General features: G+C 30.6%; 2 protein-coding genes across 3 annotated transcripts in view; both read left to right on the top strand.

The window, feature by feature from the left end:
• LOC145334130 (uncharacterized) overlaps positions 1–23,045 on the top strand; it is a 141,854-nt gene that overhangs the window by 97,824 nt on the left and 20,985 nt on the right. The gene's annotated exons all lie outside the window — the stretch shown is intronic.
• LOC145333758 (uncharacterized) lies at positions 707–21,453 on the top strand. The gene is made up of 20 exons (XM_080178984.1): positions 707–848; positions 1,420–1,627; positions 2,653–2,843; positions 3,094–3,158; positions 3,661–3,713; positions 4,016–4,046; positions 4,809–4,891; positions 5,072–5,120; positions 5,529–5,597; positions 6,475–6,550; positions 7,332–7,457; positions 8,361–8,430; positions 14,402–14,466; positions 15,354–15,404; positions 15,591–15,628; positions 15,984–16,048; positions 16,837–16,905; positions 17,164–17,241; positions 18,810–18,848; positions 20,331–21,453. Exons 1-20 carry the CDS (start codon positions 751–753, stop codon positions 20,421–20,423), a joined length of 1,617 nt encoding a protein of 538 aa, XP_080035110.1. The 5' UTR covers positions 707–750; the 3' UTR covers positions 20,424–21,453.

Raw genomic sequence — 23,045 nt, 5'->3', positions numbered from 1 at the left:
TTAATATCCGCTGGATTAGAACCGGTTCTCAGCCATAATGAGAAATCATGTATAGCTTCATATTTCAGACAATTTTACACGAATATTGAAATAAAACTCATAAAATTGATACCAGTTTAAGTTATCCCGGTCCTTCGGCCCTTCGGGGCTAACATAATGATTTAATTATGAAAATTATTAATTTTATATCGGCGGAAAGATGTCTATAATACGATTCGATAACTAACTATATTATCATGCAAAGCGTTTTCTATAAAGCTCAGTTTTCCCTCACTATATCTTTAACTTTGTTTGTATATTTTTATAATTGTGAAATGTTTGTTTAATTTAAGTATTTATTGTTTAATAGGACGAGGGTTACCTACCTCCCCTCCCCCCCCCCCCCAAACACACACATTCACTATACGTATTTGCTATATTAATTACTTTAAAAGATAACTTTTCTGAGGGGATGTAGATTTTTTGGGTTATATGTGGATATTTTGACAGGGAAAAATTATCATTAATTTAGGTTGCTAACATGGACATCACTTTTAGATTAGTTAGTTTATCCAGTAGAAGAGGAGGAGATTGTTAATTTAGCCAGCTACAAGTTTCACTTTATTAGAGCACTTTTTAATCTGATGTAAGATCCCATTAATAATAAATCCATTGCTTTTGTTATATGTGAGTGTGACTTTTCTAGCCTTTAATAAAATTTTTTTTCAGATGTGAATTTTAGTCGTTAGTCGATTTAGCTACTGTTCAAAAATGATTAAAAATGTGTTAAAGACGGCAAAATATTTACCCTTGCTAGTGGGAGTTTTTATTTTTTATAATCTAGCCAATACATATGATTATAGAATAAAGTAAGTATTATCTATATGAGCCTTGCTTAAATTATTTTGACAAAAAAAATATTTTCCAGTATGGCTTAGAAACTGATTAATATCCGCTGAATTAGAACCGGTTTTCAGCCATATTGAAAATCATGCATAGTACGGTAATATACACATTTTCCACAAATATTTAAATAGAAATCATAAAATTAATACCAGGTTTTCGGCCCCTTTGTGGTTAAAAAAACAGGTTTCAATCTTATATTTTTTATCATTTTAATATCCGTGGAAAGCTGTCTATAATACGATGTGATAAATAACTAATAATAAGTTTGTATCTTTCTTATAGTACTAGTAGGTAGATTGTACAAAAGTTTTGTTCAGGGCTTCTAAAAATAATACCAAATATCTAATTATGTTCGTTTGTCCGTCGGTCCCATCTGTTGAACTTCTCTTTTATAAATGTTCACATCCATATATTTGACATGACTTAACCCAAGTTTTAATCTAGCAGTCATACATAATTTAATTGTTTTTATTTAGTTTAGACATCAATATCCCCAAAAAGACCATATTAGTTCAGAAAATTTTTTTTGTTTAGGGAATTTTCAAATGAAATTAAAAACCACCCATTGATGACCAAGGACAATGGGGTACAAAAAAGCACATCAGTTGAATCTCTTATAAGAAAGGGGGTGGAGTGGGCCCTGCCCCCGGAGAAATATGCACATAAAAAATATCAAGACATGGAGGAGGAGGCGGAGAGGAAAAAGGAGAACTTTGTGGAAGCGTACAAGTCTGAATTTCAGGTAGATAGATAGATAGATAGATAGATAGATAGATAGATAGATAGATAGATAGATAGATAGATAGATAGATAGATAGATAGATAGATAGATAGATAGATAGATAGATAGATAGATAGATAGATAGATAGATAGATAGATAGATAGATAGATAGATAGATAGATAGATAGATAGATAGATAGATAGATAGATAGATAGATAGATAGATAGATATATAGATAGATAGATATATAGATAGATAGATAGATAGATAGATAGATAGATAGATAGATAGATAGATAGATAGATAGATAGATAGATAGATAGATAGATAGATAGATAGATAGATAGATAGATAGATAGATAGATAGATAGATAGATAGATAGATAGATAGATAGATAGATAGATAGATAGATAGATAGATAGATAGATAGATAGATAGATAGATAGATAGATAGATAGATAGATAGATAGATAGATAGATAGATAGATAGATAGATAGATAGATAGATAGATAGATAGATAGATAGATAGATAGATAGATAGATAGATAGATAGATAGATAGATAGATAGATAGATAGATAGATAGATAGATAGATAGATAGATAGATAGATAGATAGATAGATAGATAGATAGATAGATAGATAGATAGATAGATAGATAGATAGATAGATAGATAGATAGATAGATAGATAGATAGATAGATAGATAGATAGATAGATAGATAGATAGATAGATAGATAGATAGATAGATAGATAGATAGATAGATAGATAGATAGATAGATAGATAGATAGATAGATAGATAGATAGATAGATAGATAGATAGATAGATAGATAGATAGATAGATAGATAGATAGATAGATAGATAGATAGAGAAAAGATAGAGAAAAGATAGAGAAAAGATAGAGAAAAGATAGAGAAAAGATAGAGAAAAGATAGAGAAAAGATAGAGAAAAGATAGAGAAAAGATAGAGAAAAGATAGAGAAAAGATAGAAATTAGTTAGTGAATGAGAGGTCTAATAAAGTATTTTTTATGTTTAGACAAAACTGGATAAATTATTAAAGGAGAAAAAGCAAACAGAGGAAACAAATAAAATTCATACTGAATATAAAACAGAAAATTTTCAAGACAAATCTTCCCCTCAGCCCACAGGGGAAAAATATCAGGGCTATGTGGACAAAATTTCCCTTCTTCTAAATGGTGTTTTAACAAGTGTAGCAGACGTAAAAAGGTAATTTAACTTTGCAAATCTTTAATATTCAAAAACAATATTTCAAGATGCTGATTTATGGACAATATTTGCAAAAAAAACAATAAAAATCCAACTAATCCTACTTAAATTATTTCTAATTTACTGTATAATACTATAGAATTCTTTTCTATTTTGGCTTGGATTATTGATTGAAAAACATAATGAAAATTGAGGAAACCTACAGAAAAAGTATTATTTATAGCAAAGTTAATTATTATAATATTTGTAGTCCTACAAAAGATGCTGTAAATGTGGCTGAAATCATTGTCAACCCAAAGTTGAAGCCTAATTTTGGTAAGTTTACACTTTGTAATTTTTTTTCACCTCATCATCCAATCCGCAATGAAAACACATATCTAATATGGTTTTATAGAGTTTTAAAAAAACCTTAAATAAATTTCATAGGTCTAATTTGTTTCTCATTGACATGATTTGTATTATATATTGGATATTTTCGACAAAGACCAAAGTGTGTCAAAAATCAGCATGTGATGTCATAAAAATGAGGGAGATGAGAGGAGAAGTGGGAAAGAAAATCCATAAAAAAAGAGATGGATAATCCTTCATTTTTATGACGTCACAAAGCTGATTGTTGATACACTTTGGTCTTTTCGATAATTCCTAGATTAGAAACCCTCCCCCCTCCCCTTACACTTTTAGGTTGGTTAGTTAGGTTAGGTTAAGGCATTGTATTTATAGGCCCTGCATGGCTTTAGAGCCACTCCCAGAAGATAGGCATGGAAAGAAAAATATAAAAGGGAGTTTCTGTGAATACTGTACTATTTTTTCAATTTAGATTTCATTTTTGAAAATGGAACCAGAAAATTTTTCCAGAAAATAGTTGATAAGGTAATGATTATTTTTTAGGGGTGATTTTTTCTAGGGGCGATTTCTCTTGAGAAATTGATGGTACCCTCCCCCAAAATAGTTATAAACCTCCCTGGGACTTATGAGATGCTACCCTGTTAAGGAGAACCTGATCGGTTCAGCGGTTAGCGAGATCCTTCGGTACAAACAAACAGACAAACAGACAGACAGACAAACATCCTTTTACTTTATTATATGGATTAAAATTTTGTAAATTATACATTACTTTTTATCATGGAGCTTGTCAAACCCGCTTGAGTAATTTAAGAATTTTTATTTTTTAGGCTGAAACAAAACCTTTACACTGGATTGTAGGTGAGTTAGTTTATATTCATTTAAATCTAAACCCGGGTACTGTTTCTTTACAGTACAGCAAGCATCTGCACTTATGTTTAACAGATAAAAAGCTCTTAAAACACATGTTCTTTTTAAAAAGTGAAGCTTTTCTATAATTAGGATCGGTCCGTACTTCCGTCCATACGTAACGGATAGCTTTTTTCGTTAATTTAGGCAAGTTAGAATTGTCCTATCGATTTCAAACTTTGCATGATGATTCCTGCAGTAGTTAGGTACGATTTTAAAAGCATAGCAACTCTATAATTGTTACCAGAATGTCCGTACGTCCATTCTAAACATGGTGATTTTTATCTTTTTTAACAACAATTTTTTATGTGATATAATCATCTGATTGATCAGATTTTTGGATTACTGTTTCTTATTACAATAAGGTACAATAGTACAAGCGAAGCATCTCTATAATCAAGTCCTAAAAATGTCAGTACGTCCTTTAACAGAAATCTGTATTTAAGAAGTTTTGCAACAAATATACCAATAATTTTGACAAAACTTTATATTTTTATTTTGTAAATTGTGAAATCAGTTCTGACAATTCTTAAGAGTTAATGTTCGTCTGTCATACCGTTTCAGAGCTCCGCTTTTATTGGTGTTGTCATCCTTGTTCATAACAAGAACAATTAAAGCACATCACAATTGACCCAGCCATCTTCGGGATTTTTGTTACAGATAGTTGATCATGCATCAAAATACCAATAGCATAATACTATTTTCTTATTTTAGTGACGGATGAGTTTAGTAGATATCAAGCTGGCATGTTGATAGGATCTATTATTATGAAGAAGCTTTCTATGTCTGTTATAACGGTAAGTATAACATTTTAAAAAGCTATATGCTAGCCGAAAAAGTTTTTGCACTAAAGACTTTTGAATTAATAGCTCCATTACAGTAATAGGTATAACCAACAAGCAAAAAATCTAAAATAACCCTTTCTCCCTCTAGTGTTTTACTCTAGTGCTTTGCTTATTGAATTATTATTATTTCAGAATGTGTACCTTCACGATCTATTCCTTATTCCTCTCTACTTCACCATGGGTAAGATTTAGCATCACAGCTACTCTACAATTATTGCTGTCTGAACTGGCCTCGTTATTTGCTCATCAGTTTTACAATAGGAATAATTTTATAATAATTTTAATAAAGTGCCTATTAAAAATGAAGCCATACAATACAACTGACTTATAATAGGCCAATACACAGACTAAATTACTAATGGCAGGCGGCCAATTGACCAACGGTAAGTCGGCATTTTTATAGGCACTATAAAAACCTTTCCAACTAACAGGAAATTGATAGGAGATAATATAATTTTCCGTTGATCTTCGCCACTAGCATCTAGAGACTCTTGAATTACATTCAAATTGAGATAGGATTGGAAAAAAATCCTAAAATTAAATCTGAATATAAAATAAACCTCTAACAATTAAATTTTTTTTATTTTAGTTGACTACATGCAGATTAAAGCCAAAAAGCCTGAATTTACTGATACATACAGACATTTAAACCAGACAGGTATACATTTCATTCTTTAAACTTAATCATATACTAGCGGATATGCCCCCCCCCCCCATGAGGCCTCTAGGTGCACTTGATCGAAGTGGGTTGAATTCGATAACCCAATCTTTTATTTTAGGTTTAAAAAGAGAAAGTAAAAAATTTCTTGGGGGATTTTCTCTATATGATCGGGGGGGGGGGGGGGGGGGTTGACGACACCGATATTTATAATTTCAGTTTTTAAAAGAATTCTTAGGGGATTTTTTTTTGGGTAAGGGGGTTAAATTTTTTTCTAAGGGTGATTTCTCTTAGGGTGGGTGATTTTTTCCTCTCCCAAAATAGTTATAAACCTTCCAGAGGCTCATGAGCAGCTACCCTGTAAAGTAGTAACATTATATCGGACATCATCCAACTCCATGCAACAGTTATCACTCTAGTTTACATTTATATATGAGTCTATTAAGGGATAAGACGATGGACGGATACTGAACATACATTAATTAGAATAAAAGAATAAAATTAAATAAAAGTACCCAAAGTTTTGAGTGAGATAATAAAATTATATAAAACTTTATGTACCAGTTTAATTTACAGTCTAATGTCCACTCTCTCCCTTATTTATCTAAAGTTTCAAAAATTATATATATTTTCAATGATTTAAAAGTGAATAAAATAAAAGTTTACTGCGGATATCTAAAACAATATTTTCCAGTACGGCTTCGAAACCGAATGTATCCGGCTAGATTAGAACCGGTTTTCAGCCATAAAAAATCATGTATATAATTTAATGACAGACAACTTTCTACTAATATTTAAAAAAAAAAGATTTGTTAACCCTGAGGGGCCGAAGGCTGTCTATAATATGTTGCGATAAATAACTTTTCTTGAATTTTAGATGAGAAAGGAAAATATAACCATGACTTTTTCTTCATTGCTCCATTGTATCACCTGGCTTTTACTGGCCTGGACAGGTAAATTAGAAAAATGGATAAAGAATTAGTGGATAAAATGACAGGGGAAGATTTGTCGTAAATTTTTGTTGCTAATATGAAGCTCATTTATTAGTTCATTCATCCAGAAGGAAGGGAGGGGATGAGGTAACAGAGGTGGGGGGGGGGGGGTTGGGGGTAGGGTATCGTTATTTTAGTTAGCTGCGAGTATCACTTTATCAAAAAACCATCATATTAGAATAGTCCATTATTCTATATGACGTAATTTAGGAATTTTCGGCCTAAAGTTTTTAAATTTTAATGCCTATAAAAAAATGGATAAATTTAATTTTTTGGCTGAATAATCCCGAATTACGGCATATTAGAATGATGAACTATTCCAATATGACGTCATTTTTATAGTCACTATAAAAAGCTTGACACGTCTGTCTTTCTAGATATGAATGAGAATTTTATCATAGACTGACAAAGCAAAATTCTATACCATTTATTTGATATACTTTTCTAGTCTTGTATGGCTTCAAAACCGATCTATATCCTCTGGATTAGAACCGGATCTGAGCCATACTAAAATACTATGTATATTGTATGTTTTGCATCGTATTACAGACAATTTTCTATGGATAATAAAATAAAAAATCTTGATTTTAATACTAGTTTTGTTAGCCCAGACTTTCGGCCCCTCAGGGCCAACATAACTGGTTTAAATCTTAGATTTTTTAATATCGGCGGAAAGCTGTCCATAATACGATACGATAAATAACTATTAATTATTGACCTTTCATAATCTATTTAAATTTAGAATGATAGCCTTAGATGCGCAAGATTTAGAATTCCACATAGACATAGCAGAATTAGACGACCAGTTCAATTATTTTAAACCATCAGAAATTTTGGGCATTGGAAATGATCTTAGCCCATGGTACATGTAAGTATTTCATTATCAAAACATACTTCAAACACATCAAGGATAATAATGACCAATAGCAAGAACAAAATTTAATTTTCTCTTTATGATAACCTTGTAAAAATACAGTGTAAATTATAAAAATATTATTTTACTCGTTGGATCAACCCGCGACCGTGGCTTATCACGTAGCGCATCCGCTCGTCGTCGGGAAGGTGTTAGGTTCGAATCTCGGTCCGACACCACGTCATAACTAAAGACGTTAAAAATGGTTCCCACTGCTACTATGTCAGATGCGCGACGTAAATAGTTAGAGTGGGGGGAATGCCTTGGCCCAAAACAGGCGCAACTCGTTACCATGCACAGTTAGGACTTCTCAGACAAAGGTCGTGCATCACAGAGAGTTGGTTGTCTGTAATGTACTGTACCACAGGTATGAGGTGAAGGACCAAGAGTCTGGCCTTGAGTTGACAAGTTGACTGTTCAGTCCAGGTGCAACTCACCCATACGACATTAGCATACATTACTCGTTGGATCAAAAACATATCAAGAATAATAATGACCAAAAAATCATTGCAAAAACTAAATTAATTTTTCTCTTTAACAAATGTGAATTTACAATAAGCTTGTAAACAAGTAGTACAAATTTATTCTACTTATTTGTAAGTAACAGGATGTCTGTATGAAGCTCAAGATCTTGATAATCGATGTGGTTCTTCTTTTCAGTGAAGCTTCTTTAAGGTCCAGGAAAGGTTTATGTAAATGATATATTTTGATTACTTTTCCAACCAGTGCATGTTATTCCATGGTTATTCCTCACCTAGACATGGATATTGCATATGGCTTATAGGAATGTTTAGTTGATCTAGTTTTAGAGTAACTGATTTACTATAAATCCATTACAAATAGATTTTTTTTGTTCAGGCATAAGCTAGGTGACAACTACACTAAAAAGCACCCAGGCACTGTTTATGGAACAGCTGGCCGTTTTCAGGTAGCATTCAGTTTTGAAGCTTTTTATAGAACCTATACTTCGAAATAAATACACATGCAAAACCTTCACTTTAGATTTATGTACAAACCAACAGTGTCCAGAATTTTCCACCAATAATTTATTCTACAAAGTTTTTTTTATCATAATCTGGAGAGTAAGTTAAGTATCCTATTACCTCTTAGATAAGATGATATTCAAAACATGGGTTAAAGAATAATTGTATAAGTGTAGATGTTTAATTTAGACAACTACCTGCCCCAAGTGGTGAAGAAGCTTTTCATCTGCTAGCATATTGATTTCTATACTTTTGTAGGGACTTGGTTGTGTTTATATTTTCGACGCTTTTATCTAGTTCCAAAGACCCAATACAAAATCAAGCCAGGGTCACCGCACTGCGAGCAGAGATACATATTAAGAGATATAAGTTTTCCGGAATTGTAATGTAGGGAGTAGATTTGAAATCTGCATCAAATTTTAAGGATTTTTTATAAAATTCGTTTTTTGTATAATTTTTTATCTAAAAGCGGAAATACAAATTAAGTTAATTAATTTTGGCATTTGTGATTGGTGGATTTAAAAAATCTGCGCTCTGATTGGATGTCGTACATCATTCAACCAATTAGAGCGCAGGTAGTTTAAAATCCACCTATCCTATTGGTCAAAATTAATTAACTTAAAATGTATTTTCGCTTTTAGATAAAGAATTTTACAAAAAACGAATTTTTAAAAAAATCCTTAAAATTTGATGCAGATTTCAAATCTACTCCCTACATTAAAATTTTGGAAAACTTATATCTCTTAATACATATAGCTCATGTCCCCTTGTATTTTACTTTAATACTAGCGGCTTCGCCTCTAGAGGCCGACGAACCCCAAACTGTCCCAGTTTTGAGCAAGACGATTCCTGTGACGTCATATAAAAAGGGAAGGGGGGAAAAATATCTTTCCTTTTCTCCTATCTCTTTTGAAGAGATTTTCTTCCCCCCTTCCCTTTTTCTTTCCCGAGACGTATATGACGTAACTGGAATCGTCTTGCTCAAAACTGGGACAGTTTGGGGTTCGTCCTAGAGGCCTCTTAATTTTGTTCTTTGGGGGGGAGGGATTTTCTTCTAGGGGTGACTTCTCTTAAGAGGGTGTTTGTACCCTCCCTCAAAATAGTTATAAACCTTCCCAGGACCTAAAAGAAGCTACCCTATAATAATAATAATAATAATAATAATGTTTATTTGGTGCTGCTAGGTACCCCCTAGCTTAGGAGATAGCACATACAATACTCTAAATTGCTGCTATCTATCGACAATTTAGAGTTTACATTATGATGTTTAGTCTCATAAAAATAAAATAATATATACTAAGAGTTTAATTATTAACTAAATATAAATTGGTGGAAAAGGAAAATTTTCAGGATATGCACCAGGAGCTACAGGAGTACTATCTTGACCAAAATGGGGATAGTGTATTTGATTCCTGAAGCCCCTTTTTAAGGAAGACAAAAAGAAAAAAAGAACATAAAAAAATTAAATGTTAAAGGGAAAATCGAAGCTTTAATTTAGTTGAATTGAGTTGTAAGGATGGTAAAAAAAAGAAAAACACAAATAAACATTTATATTATGTTAGAGAAATCAGTAAATAATAAGATGAAAAAAATAGATAAAGGATTTTAGAGAAAAATAAAACAAAATAAATCAATTATGAAAGCAAAGAGAGTATAAAAGGAAAAATTATAAGATAGATCATAATTTTAATACCATATTTTAAGTTTTAAAATTTCATTGAAGATTAATAAGTAAAGTTTTTATTTAAAAAGAAAGAAGAAAGAAAAAAGCACATAAAAAGGAAAAAAAGCAATACTTCAAGACTTTGTCATTCTATTATTTTATTATTTTTCAAAAACAGAAATTTCTCAATTCAAAATAATATCTTTTTATAGAATGCCACTTTGATCTTTGCCCTGTATTCAACCCTCCCCTCCCCGACAAAAAAAGACAACTCCCCCCCCCTCCTTTAAAAAAAATCACTAGGTTTTTTATGAAATCAATTTTTAAGATCTGTTTATGCACTCAGAACAGTTTTCTCTATTACAAATAAAATTAAGTTTTTCCAACAAAAAATCTTTAAGTTTCATACAAAATTGTTTTCTTGACATAACTGTGCTAAAAGTATACATAACCTCGTCATTATTATCATTTTCAGGATTAGGATTAGTATTAGGAATAATGATTTCATTCCATAACTTTGGTAGATCAGAGTAAGGGAATTTTTTAAATGTCTCAAGTCTAACAAATGGAACATTGTACTGTTGATTATTTCTAAGAACTCTTGTTGTTCTTGTGCTATTTCTAATCCATAAGTTATCAAAAGAACATGGAAGCCTATGATTAACGTAATCAAACATAAATTGTAATTTAGAATAGACAATTTGTTGAGTTACAGGAAGAATTTCTAAATTTTTAAATAAAATTGTAGTATGTGCATTATATTTTGAGTTGGTAATTATTCTCAGTGCTTTTTTTTGCTGTTTTACAATTTTATCAAGAGCTGATGCTGCTGCACTTCCCCAAATAGGGGCACAATATGTAAGATGACTATGGACAAGTGAATTGTATAGAGTTTGCAATGCTTTTCCACCAATAATATGTTTTGCAGCATTTATAGCAAATAATGAGCGTGAAATCTTTTTATTTATCATATCAATATGATATTTAAAGTTTAATTTAGGATCTAGATAAACACCTAGAAATTTAATTGCAGGAGTTTCACTCCTTGAGTTGACATATGAAAGTTTGTGTACCAAATTTGGATCATTTTGGTTATCATTATTGTGATTAAGATTAATACTAATGCTATCAAAGTCAATTGTTGATTCATCTTTTGTAAATATCATAAATTTAGTTTTTGATGGATGTAGGTTTAACTCATTTGTTCTAAACCAATAAGTTATTTTTCTTAATTCAATATTAAGAATATCAATAATATCATGAAGGTTTTTACCCGAAATTAAAAAACTGGTATCATCAGCAAAAAGTAATGTAAATAGAGTAGTACATTTAGCTAAGTCATTGATATAAATTAAAAATAGTAAGGGTCCTAAAATAGATCCTTGAGGTACACCTTTGTTAATATATTTCATATTAGACTTTTCATTGTTTATGTAAACAAATTGTTGTCTATTTGCTAAGTAATTTTTAAACCATGTCAATTCTGTACCATTGATTCCAAGTTTAGAAAGTTTGTCCAGCAAGATTCTATGAGAACAGCAATCAAAAGCTTTTTGTAAATCACAAAAAACTCCAACTGTATACTTTTTATCATTACTATTCTTTACAATTTCATTTATTAGATGAAAAATGGGCTGTATGGTTGACTTTTTTTTCTGGAACCCATATTGATGTTTGTAAATAAGGTTATTTTCATCAAGATATGCAGTAAGTTTATTTGCAACTATTTTTTCAAGGATTTTTGAAAAGATTGGCAAAAGACTTATTGGTCTATAATTAGACATGTTACTTAAAAGATCAGATTCTTTTGTTTTAAGTTTGAAAATTGGCAAAACTTTGGCTATTTTGAGCTCATTTGGAATGTTGCCTGACTGTAAGGATAAATTTATAATGTGAGTGAGAGGAATAGCAATATTTTCAATGATTTTTTTCATAAGTTTATTAGAAACACCTAGCATGTCTTGGCTTGATTTAGACTCTAGACCATTTACAATTGTTACTATATCTTTAGGCTGAATATGAGTAAATGAAAATATGGAGTCAGATGCAGTGGTATAATAAGTGCAGTCTCTATCTGATGGATTTATTTTAGTTGTTATATCATCTGCAATGGTTGTAAAGAATTCATTAAATTTGTTAGAAATATCTTTCCCCTCCTTATAGCAAACCCCATCACTAAAAATTTCAGTTATGACTGAACTTTTGTCATTGTGCTTCCTTATTGCTTCCCTTAATATTGACCATGTTTTTCTCAAATCATTCCTATTTTCTTCAAAAGATTTTTGAAAATACAATTTTTTCCCTGTTTTAATTGCTTTGTTATAGCATTTTCTATATTCATTGTATTTAGAAATGTTATCTTGAGTTGGTTCTCTAAGTTTAATGTCATATAACTCAAATTTTGTCTTTCTAGATTTAAGCAAAGCATTTGTCATAAAAGGTTCAACTTTATGAATGTTTTTATTTAGTTTAACTTTTTTAAATGGGAAATGTCTTGAGTATGACTCATTAAAAATACTATAAAATGTATTATATGCATCTTGAGCACTGTAATTATTAGACACTGAACTCCAATCAGCATTTAACATATCGTGTTTAAAAGAGGAAATATTTTCCTCACTAAAATTTTGAGTTTGAATAAAAACAGGACCAGACTCTTTAACTTTGTCAAGAATAATAGTGCAAGTAGGGAAATGATCAGAAATATCTGCTGTAATAATAAATGACTCAAACTTATTTTTATTATCATTGGTATAAATATGATCTATGAGAGTAGCACTGGTATGAGTGATCCTAGTTGGCAATGAGATTAATTCTAAGAAACCATTTGCAAAGCTATTTTCAAGTAGTGATCTAGTTTTATCATGTTGCTCAAATTTTAATAGATCAAAATTTAAATCCCCAATAATATAGGAAGGGAATCTGCGGCTATTTAGATCTGCTTGTAAGTCAGAGAACAAGTTGATAAACCTGTCTAACTGCTCACTTTCTGTTAGATTAGGATGTTTACAATTTGATCTATAGACGTTTGTTAGAAATATTTTATCATTTTTCCCAATACTAATCTCTAAAGTTAAACTTTCAATTATTTTTTCCTCAAATCTAGATAAAGCTTTTATTTCCTTGAATGCAATACCTTTTTTTATATATATACCAACCCCACCCCCATTAGATTGAGATCGACATTTGTATATAAAATCATACCCCTTTAAATTAACATAATCATCATTTTTTATATTCCAGATTTCCCCTAAGCATATAATGTCAAGATAACAACCTTGCCTAAAGAATTCATCAACAAATTCTTGAAAATCAATAAATTTAGATTGAAGGCTTTGAATATTTAAACCTATAATTTTTAGACCTTTCTTTGATTTTAAGTGGTTTATAACTTTACAAATATCAAAGTATTGGCATTTTATATCAATATTTTCATATGGATTAAACAATAAATCTTCATTTATCGTTTCATTATTTAAAATTGAGAAAAAATTACTGTTTAATTCAAAATTCAGAATCCTATTTTGCTCCATTTAAAAAACATTTCAGGCAAATGATATAAAAAAAATTTAGTTTAAAATAGGAGTTAAGAAAAAGAAAATTATACTTATGAAAATAAATAAAATCATTAAGTAGATTATATGTTTGAAATATATATATAAACATTAAGGATTGATAAAACAAAAAGTAGAATATAAGCCGTTTGACAATGAAAAAAACTTTAGAAATTGACAAAACATAGTAAATTGTAATAAAAAAATCATAAATAAAGAAAAATTTAAGTGTGGGTATATGTATAAAAATGAAAAAGTATTTGTGTGCATGTGAGTAAAGGAAAGAGGAAGTGTATGTGTGTGTGCGTGCTTGCGCGTGTGAGTAAAAAAAAGTGTAAGTGTAAGCGTAATGTGAGTATGTGAAGCGGCGCTCGCCTGAGTGTGTGCGTGTGTGATTTAAAATATTGTATAACAAATAAAAGAGCAAATAATTTAGAGTATCGGCAGTATCTACATAACTATTATCTATATACCAATCAAGAGCGAGAATACAAATCCTCTACAGTTGTTTGAAGTTTATAATTGGAGTATGTGTAGATCAATTCACTTTGTTGAATCTCTAAAGGAGAACCATGTAGGTTCAGCGGATAGTGCGATCCATCGGTACTAACAAACAGACAGACATCCTGTTACTTTATCATAAGGATTTAATGAGCAGTGCAGACGAAGATTTAAAAAAAAAAATTAATATTATTTCAGGGATTTAATACTGGAGTTGTGCTGTATAACTTTAAAAGAATGAGACAAAGTAAACTATTCAATAGGTAATAAAATCGTCATTTACTTTATAATATTTTATTAGAATTATTGAAAGATTTTTTTTTATATATCCCTTAAGTTCTCCTGAACGGCCTGATTTTAAACATGGGTGTATTCAAAGACGTCCAAGCTTTTACATTTTTGAAAATACATGCATAACCCCTGCGGGGCTACCAACAACTATATTCCAACCTAAACTTATATAAACACCCAAATGAAAAGATATCCCCTCTAATGTCCAAATTATTTCAAAATCAACAAGTAAGATTGTGTTACAGCTTCGAAATGTTTTATTTTTATTTTTATAAGCTTTTCTATAATTAGGGTAGGTCCGTAAGTCCGTCCGTCTGAGACGGATAGCTTTTTTAGTTAAAGTAGATATTTTAGAATTGTCCTATCGATTTAAAACTTTGCATGGTTATTTCTGTAGTAGTTAGGTACGATTTAGAAAGCGTAGCAACTCTATAAGCATTACCAGTATGTCCATACGTACATTTTAAACATGTTGATTTTTCTACTTTTTTAACAACAAATTTTTATGCCATCTAATTATCCGATTGATCTGATTTTTGGTATATTAATTCCTAGGACAACAAAGTACATTATTATAAGGGAAGCAACTATATAATCAAGTACTAAAAATGTAAGTATGTCCATAAACATTATCCTGTATCAAGCCGTTTTTCAACAAATTTACTTATAATTTTGCTTTGACTCTTACATATTTATATTCTGATCATTTAGGTCTGACACTCTATAAGTTTGTCCTACCATTTTAGAGCTTCGCATTTATTGATGTTGTCATCCTTGTTTTTAAATAAATATTATTAAACCACATTCCTAAGAATTACCTGTATCACAAATTTTAAAATTACATTTTCTAATAATTTAGGTATTTAGAGCCCAAAAATATGATTTGGCTGCTAGAAAAATTTGAGTATGAGTAAGTTAGTTTTTATATTGAAAAAGTCTAAAAAGTTTATATTTTAGCCTTTTATCTGAAATTGCATAACCTAATTTCCATACAGGAAAACAGATAATAGTTGACTAATTTAGTTCATATTTTACAATTCCTTGATATAGTATAAAAAAACCAATTTTAATTTATAATAACAAAAGCTCTTTTTAGACATATGTTAGCTGAACAGGATTGGTTTACAAATTTAGGTAAAATTTATACTTTAATTAGATGGGTGAAGGTCTTCACTTCACCTTGACTGGGGTCTACAACCCCTAAAACAGCTAAGGGGGTTGTCACCTTTAAAAAGTCTTTAAAGTAGCGTGAAAAAAATTTTAGTACTTCGCGCACAAATTTAGCAATTTATTTTAAAAATTCTGTTTTGGTTAATTTGGGTGTCAAATTTTTTTGAGTTGCGTCCAGGATAATAAATATTTTCTGTTACATGTATTTAATTTAAAAATAAAAATCACTAAACCTTTACAAAAAACAGCAAATAAAAAAATGTATGTAATAATACTTGTTTTTAGTTATTCTATTTATTTGATTGTGAATATATGTTAGGTTGGCTGCACCCTGAGCTGTTCTACCTGCTTCCCTGTCATTATAATGCACAAACTTCATTAGAGGTAACGAATATTCCAGTATGGCACCAAATACGATTAATTTCCACTGGATCAGGCCCCTCCCCCAAAGAAAAAGAAGTGGGGTGTCGATTTCAACCTTCCGCCACGTCAAGGGCCCCTAGAAGCCTCTAGAGGCGATGCCACTGGTATTAGATATCTTAGCAGACAATCATGCAGCTGAGTTTGAATACTGAGGTGAATTCTTAAAAAACTTTTGGATCTACTGCAGTTCACGGTAAAATATTGCTGGTAACGAATATTGCTAAAAAATTATTAATTTTAAAGGCTGCTAGCTGCCAAACGGCTGAACGTACAGATCATGCCCGCACAAAGTTTTAAGCGGCATAAAAAGGCCTACAAATAATCTGGAATAGCCATAAATCAATAATGCATAATTATCTTGCAGTGCAGAGAAATGCGCGAAAAAGACCTATTTTACGCGGTTATTCTTCAGTGAAGCTTTCCCTGTGCATCATTGGATCTTGTCTATTCCAGATTATTTGTAGGCCTCCTTATGCCGCTTAAAATGGTGTACGGGTATGATCTGTACGTTCAGCCGTTTGGCAGCTAGCAGCCTTTAAAATTCATAAATTTTTAGCAATATTCGTTACCAGCAATATTTTACCGTGAACTGCAGTAGATCCAAACTTTTTGCCCCACTAAAATCAGTAAGGCAAACTAAAAATTTAGAGGGGATGATTTTACCTTACTAAAATTTTAGTGGGCAGACTGATCTTAGTGGGGCGAAAGTTTTTTTTAAAGAATTCACCTCAGGATTTATTTTCTTTTAGTTGATGAGATTTGATACAAAGCACTATTTTGATGATTATCATTTCTGTGATTGGTTCAAAAATTTAAAGGTAAATAAACTAATGTTTAATTATACATTAACACTTTAATGCATATATATTAATCTATCTATTTAGATTGGCCACTATAATGGTAGGGGTAGCCAGCCAAATGAATGAGGATATACTTTTTATAAATCTATATTTCTACCTAAATATCTATTTATCTTTCTATATATATCTATCTCTCTGTATATCTATAACGCGTGTGTAAGTCATATGTAGCCATCTATCTACATATCTTATCCTTTTATCAATCAATCTATTAAGATTGTCCACTATAATGGATGTGGTAGCCAGCCAATTGATTGTGGACATAAAGGAGATCCAGCAAAGCATCAATCAAAGGAACACAGTTTAAATAATTTTTTTTTTAAAAATTAAATTCTAAATTTTGATGGTTTTTGAGCAAAAGGTTTAAATATCTTTCAAATAATTAACATGAATGTATTCATTCTATAGTCTGGTGCATATTTAAAATCCTTAATGTCAAAATTGATAAATTAGATAATTATAATATAACACAAAGACTAAACTAAGTTAAAAATATGGGATTTATTTCTAATTATACAAATTATTAAATAGTTATTTTTGAATTTCCATCTATAAATAAACAAAAATAAATCTTAATATATAAATCTTAGAAAAAGTAATTATTTCTTCCATTTTTCCACTCCAGTTCTGAAAAATAAGAAAATAAATTGTTTATTTTAAACTGGTGTTTTTATGCAGATCCACAAACTTGGGGCATATAAACCACCAAATCTAGGACTGTCATTTCAAACTTTTTTTTCCAAAAAAATTTCTTTTTAATTTGTTATATTTCTGACCATATGATAATTATTAATTACTAATTCTTTTTTCTTCACTGGCGGCTGCGTCCCTAGCATCTAGGGACGTAGTCATTAAAGGGCTCAGAAAATTGGCCAAAACCATTCCGGAATTTATGTGAAGCTTCCCCCAAAGTGAGAACTAAATCATATCTCTTAAGCTTGATATTAAAAAACCTTACTACTTTTTATAATAGGATAACTTTAATAGCTTTTTTGCTGATCTTCTTTGTACTGAAGCTAATTTGAGCTTTTATTAATTTGAATAAATAAAGTTGAAAGTACAGTTTTAGAGGGCCTTGACTGGATGTTCTTTGAAAATATTAGGACTGGAAAACTAACATTTGAGTATGGAAATGGAACATATAAACCTATTTGGAACGATACGGGTAAAAATATTGTTTTGTTTGAGTAAGGATTTGGAAATTGGCACCCTAAGGAAGTCTGCTCTAGTCTTTAAAGTAAAATTTTTTACTGATTGGAAAGTTATAGAAAAAAAAACAAGACAAAAAATGACAATAGGTAGTGTGGCTTTGTACAGGTTTTTGTTAGATTAAATACCATTAAGTAGGGGGATAAAAAATACCACAACCATTTTTTTCTTTAAAAAACTACCTTAGATAAAACTGACTTTTAAGATTTCTCATAGTTTTATCTTTATCCTTCGCTAAGCTACCCATTAAAGAAATTAATTTAAGAAATATTTATAATTGAATTATTTTTTTAGAGGAAACTCGCCCCTCTTGGAATAGAGAATATGATATCCCAAAGAATTCAACCTCTTTATAAATTATTTTCTTTCATACCGAGAAAAGGTATAGAAAAAATAATCTTATTTTTTCACACTGCACTAAATATAAAAGCACATTTGGACTATTTTCTAATTTACTTCTTTTCATTAAAGTTACACAAATCACTTTAAGCACTTCTTGATTAAATTAGGATAGAAAAATATTAGTTTTTAAGATTTTCAATCAATTCCAGAAGTAGGAATTTTTATTAGATTTTATTAACTTAATTTACTAAAAGCCCAAGAAAGTTTTTGATTTACTAGAAGCCATTTATTTATTCTGTGTTATAATTTAGAAATATAAAGAGAGTGCCTACATTCCTCCACCACAAGGGGTAAGTTTATTTAATTTTTTATACATTTAAAAAAAAATATTTGGACATGGTAATAACAAATAGATTAATATCATTAGGACATTATAAGAAGCTAGTGGCTTCCCCCCTAGCCTCTAGGGGCTTTGCCCCAAGAGGTAAGTTGCACCGCAACAATTACTTTTAAAGTAACTGCCAAAAAAATGGGGGAGGATTTAATTTTTGGTTGGGTTGGGGGTGTCCTGCCCCCCAAGAAAATAGCCTTAAACCACCACAGGACCAGTAGGTATATTCCCTGAATAGTAGAATCCAATCATTTCAGTGGTTACTGAGATCTTAAAGAAAACCTGCAAGAAATACACCGCCTTTACTGCTGATAGACTGCCACGAGTAGATCCAATACCCAAAATTTGAAGCCTCCAGCTTCAATAACGAAAAATTGAAAGACATTTCAAAATGATTTTTTTAGTACAATGAAAATTTTAAAAGGTTTTCATTGCTTATGATAGAAATTTTAATATTAAATTACGTCGGCTAGAAGCAAAATTAAAAGCTTTTTTATTGTCAGAAACTTAGGCTGCCAGTAACTGATAACATTTTTACGATAAAAACACCCCTTTTCATAGTCAAAATCTCTTTAAAAAATTCGGTTTAAATTACATTTGTAAGCGTAAAATTATAGCGGGAAAAAATGAAACTAATGTAAGTAATACAGATGCTCAGCTGTGATTGGTTGTTCAGGGGACCTAATTGCTTTGTACTATAAAGAACGGTGTTTTTATTGTAAAAATGTTATCAGTTACTGGCATCCTAAGTTTCTACCAAAAATAAGCTTAATGAGTGACGTATTTTAATAATGAAATTTTTATTATTAGCTATAAAAAACTTTCAAAATTTTCATTGCACTAAAAATATCATTTTGAAATGTCTATAACTTTTTTGTAATTGAAGCTGGAGGCTTCAAATTTTGGGTATTGGGTCTACTCGTGGCAGTCTTCAGTAGTTAAAGCATTATATTTTGTGCATGGTTCCTTTAAGGGACAGACAGACGGACGGACAGACATCAAGCTACTTTCTGTTATAGATATCATAGACTAAATATTCAATACACATAACAATCAATAAAAGGACATTGCATAGACTTGCATAAAAATATATTTTAAAAATTTTTACTGTAAAATATTTCTCAATTGTGTTTTTGAACTAAGAATAGTGTTTTATAGTTGAAAATATGTTGTAAGTATTATTCCTGTCAAAGTTATGGACAAATTTTTGGCCCAAGTCCAGTTATATTGCTGGTAACGAATGCTTCCTAGATCCTTGGATTATTACAAGGTTCCTGGATCCAGCATCTCGAATATTCCCCTAAATTCTAGTTTCCTGGTAGCTGGCAACCTGCAAATTTTCCCTCTTGCCAGCAGTATAAGAAGTTTACTGGTTAACAGAAGTTTACACTATATTGATTTTTAATATTTGCCCTGGAATTAATTCTAATTATTTGTATAGGTAAACTGGATGTACCTGTATAACCTGAATCCGCCAGAAACCTCAACTCAAAAACTTTATATTGTTCAGTTTAAAGATAACAAGGGTATATAATCAGGGAGGGAGGGGGCAATGGACTGTTTATTACAATAGTCTCCAAAGTTTTATATTAACGTTTTCTTATTCGTTGACTTACCAACTTTGGGGACTTTTCTTGAACTTTGGCTGGTTCATCAAGTTAAATGTTCAAACGTTTCAACCAATAATTGTAAATTACAGAAGGGGTAATTTTGTCGTACATTAATTGGAATATATAACAATTTATTGTCCATTGTCTTATCCTTTCAGATATCTGGTATATAAAAAGACACCTAGATTTAAACTGGTAGAATTAATTGATTGCTCTCCCATTAACTTATCCTTTCATGATTACAAAAAAAGATATATGTGTACTCTGATAAATTGACCAATAAATTAACAAATATGTCAAAAATTTCATTCTAAATAAAGAAGCTTTTAAGAGTGCCTATTAAATATGACGTCATACTGGACAACCATTGGTCAATGAAAATATATACTGGCCTGCCATGGGTAATTTACTCTGTGATTGCTCGTTTGTATTGTATGGCGTCATTTTTTATATGTAAGATGTAATTTTTTTAGAAAATTATATATACCAACAGAATTTCAAATTTGTTAAATAATTTTTGTAAACTTTTTGGAAGGTTTTCTTGTAATTTTTCCTGTAATTTTCTTTGCTTGTTTTTAACACCAACCAAGTTTACCCCTATTTTACCCCAGCAGAATATCCGAAGATTTTGCTTTGAATCTCATTATAATATATATTGTTTAAAGCTCTTTGTGGTGTCAATAAAAAATGACGTCATATTAGAATAGTTCATTATTCTAATATGACGTGATTCAGCCAAAGTTTTTAAATTTAATGCCTATAAAAAAGAGGATATAATTTAAACTTTTGGCCAAAAAATCCCAAATTACGTCATATTAGAAAAATGGACTATTCTAATATGACGTCATTTTTATAGGCACTATAAAGAGCTTAATTTTGTTTACCAAACATATGTGATATTTTTGTAAAAAGAGTATAATTATTAGAACTTTTTATAATAAATAATTATATGCAGTTTATGAGTATTTTATATAAAATTTATTTAAGCCATTAAAGATTATATTCAATATAAAGAATTTTAAGATGTGATTTTAAGTCAAAACAGATAAGGATAGGATGTGTGTCTTTTTGTGAGTACCGAAGAATTTCGATAGCCACTGAACCGATATGGTTCTCCTTTACAGTGAAGCCTCTGTAGCGGCGCAGCTGCTTGTATATACTAAAGTAATTTAAAGTTTGTTTATTAAAATCTCGGTATAATCCTTTTTATGTTAGGAATTTATTTTCCTTGTTTGAAAATTTGTATTGCCCCCCCCCCCACCCTCATCTACAAAATAATGACTATAGCCGCAAACGCAGCGCTCGGCCCATAACCTAACCTAACCAAAAAGTTGACTAACAAATTAACTGACCTGAGGGGGGGGGGGGTGAAGGGGGGGTCCCGGGGAGATGGTTGTTTTATAAAATTTTCAAATTGGGAGAGAAAAAATCCTAAGAGGATAACGCTTAAAAAACTGTAATGAATAGTATAATTTTTATTCTACTATACTAGGAAAGCTGTCTATAATACGATTTAATGAATAACTATTAATTAGAGTTGTTTTGCTAATATAACCCTCGAGAATTGAATACCTTCTTCTATTGGCTTCGCTATTAGTATCTAGCAGAAAAATGCATATAACCATTTTGTAAATGAGGATAGCCTAAAACCATTTTGGAAAGCTGTGAAGATTGTCTGAAATAGAGAATTATAATGGTCCAGTGTTAGCGATATTTTAAATCTGAACGGACAGACATTAAAAGTCTTATTTATTTAAAAGAAACATGTGGATACACCACTAGCATCTAGGGATTATGTATTCGAAGGGGCTGACGTATTTTTACTCGTTTTTATATATTTATTCCATATTTTCGTCTTATGAACTTATCCGATCCAGGAATTAGGTATAACCAACAAGCGAAATAAATCTTAAAATAATATTGGGGCGGGGGGGGGGGGGGCTGATGCAAGGGCGTCCAAGCTTTTTCATTTGAGGGCGGGGGGGGAGGGTAAAAATTCAAAATTCATTTGGGAGTTAATCTTCAGATCAAATAGGCAAGGACCTCCAATCTTTTTTTTTTTTTTGGGGGGGGGGGGGAGTAAAAATTGACTTCAAACGACAGCTGAAATTACGTATAGGTTTCGTGATTTCCCCCCGAATTTATTTCGTTGTTGGAATAAGCTGAAAGTGATCTTGTTATTATAATTAAGATAAATAACAATATTTATTGTCTTATAACATAAAATTTCCCTTTCACCCTTTCCCTTTCTCTATAATGCCATACAATAGAGTTAAAACTAATAGTATTAATTTAGCAAAAACAATAGCAACTATGACTATTTATTAACAAATATACTCTCAGAAAATACCATTTAGACAAATGTCTATGTAGTTCTAACGGTGCACGATAAAACGTTTTTTTTTTGGTCAGTTATGAGACTTTTTGAAATTTCTTTAGATCTGACGTCCTAGACTCGAGGAGAACAAATGAACAATTTAGACAAAAAAGTACCACGTAAGAGGTTGCTATTTGTTTAGTTCAATTAATTTTTAACATTCTAATAT

This window comes from Acartia tonsa, chromosome 12 (assembly GCF_053477335.1).
Source record: "Acartia tonsa isolate MP-2025a chromosome 12, ASM5347733v1, whole genome shotgun sequence".
In the NCBI taxonomy this organism is placed as follows: domain Eukaryota; kingdom Metazoa; phylum Arthropoda; class Copepoda; order Calanoida; family Acartiidae; genus Acartia; species Acartia tonsa.
The sequence above is the reverse complement of the archived record's forward strand: the minus strand, read 5'-3'. Positions and strand labels throughout refer to the sequence as shown.

Coding starts and splice junctions, on each gene's coding strand:
- LOC145333758 (XM_080178984.1), top strand. CDS start 751: ATGATTAAAAATGTGTTAAAGACGGCAAAATATTTACCCTTGCTAGTG. Junction 5,598..6,474: donor CAGACATTTAAACCAGACAG/GTATACATTTCA, acceptor CTTGAATTTTAG/ATGAGAAAGGAAAATATAAC. Junction 16,906..17,163: donor ATTGGTTCAAAAATTTAAAG/GTAAATAAACTA, acceptor CAATCTATTAAG/ATTGTCCACTATAATGGATG.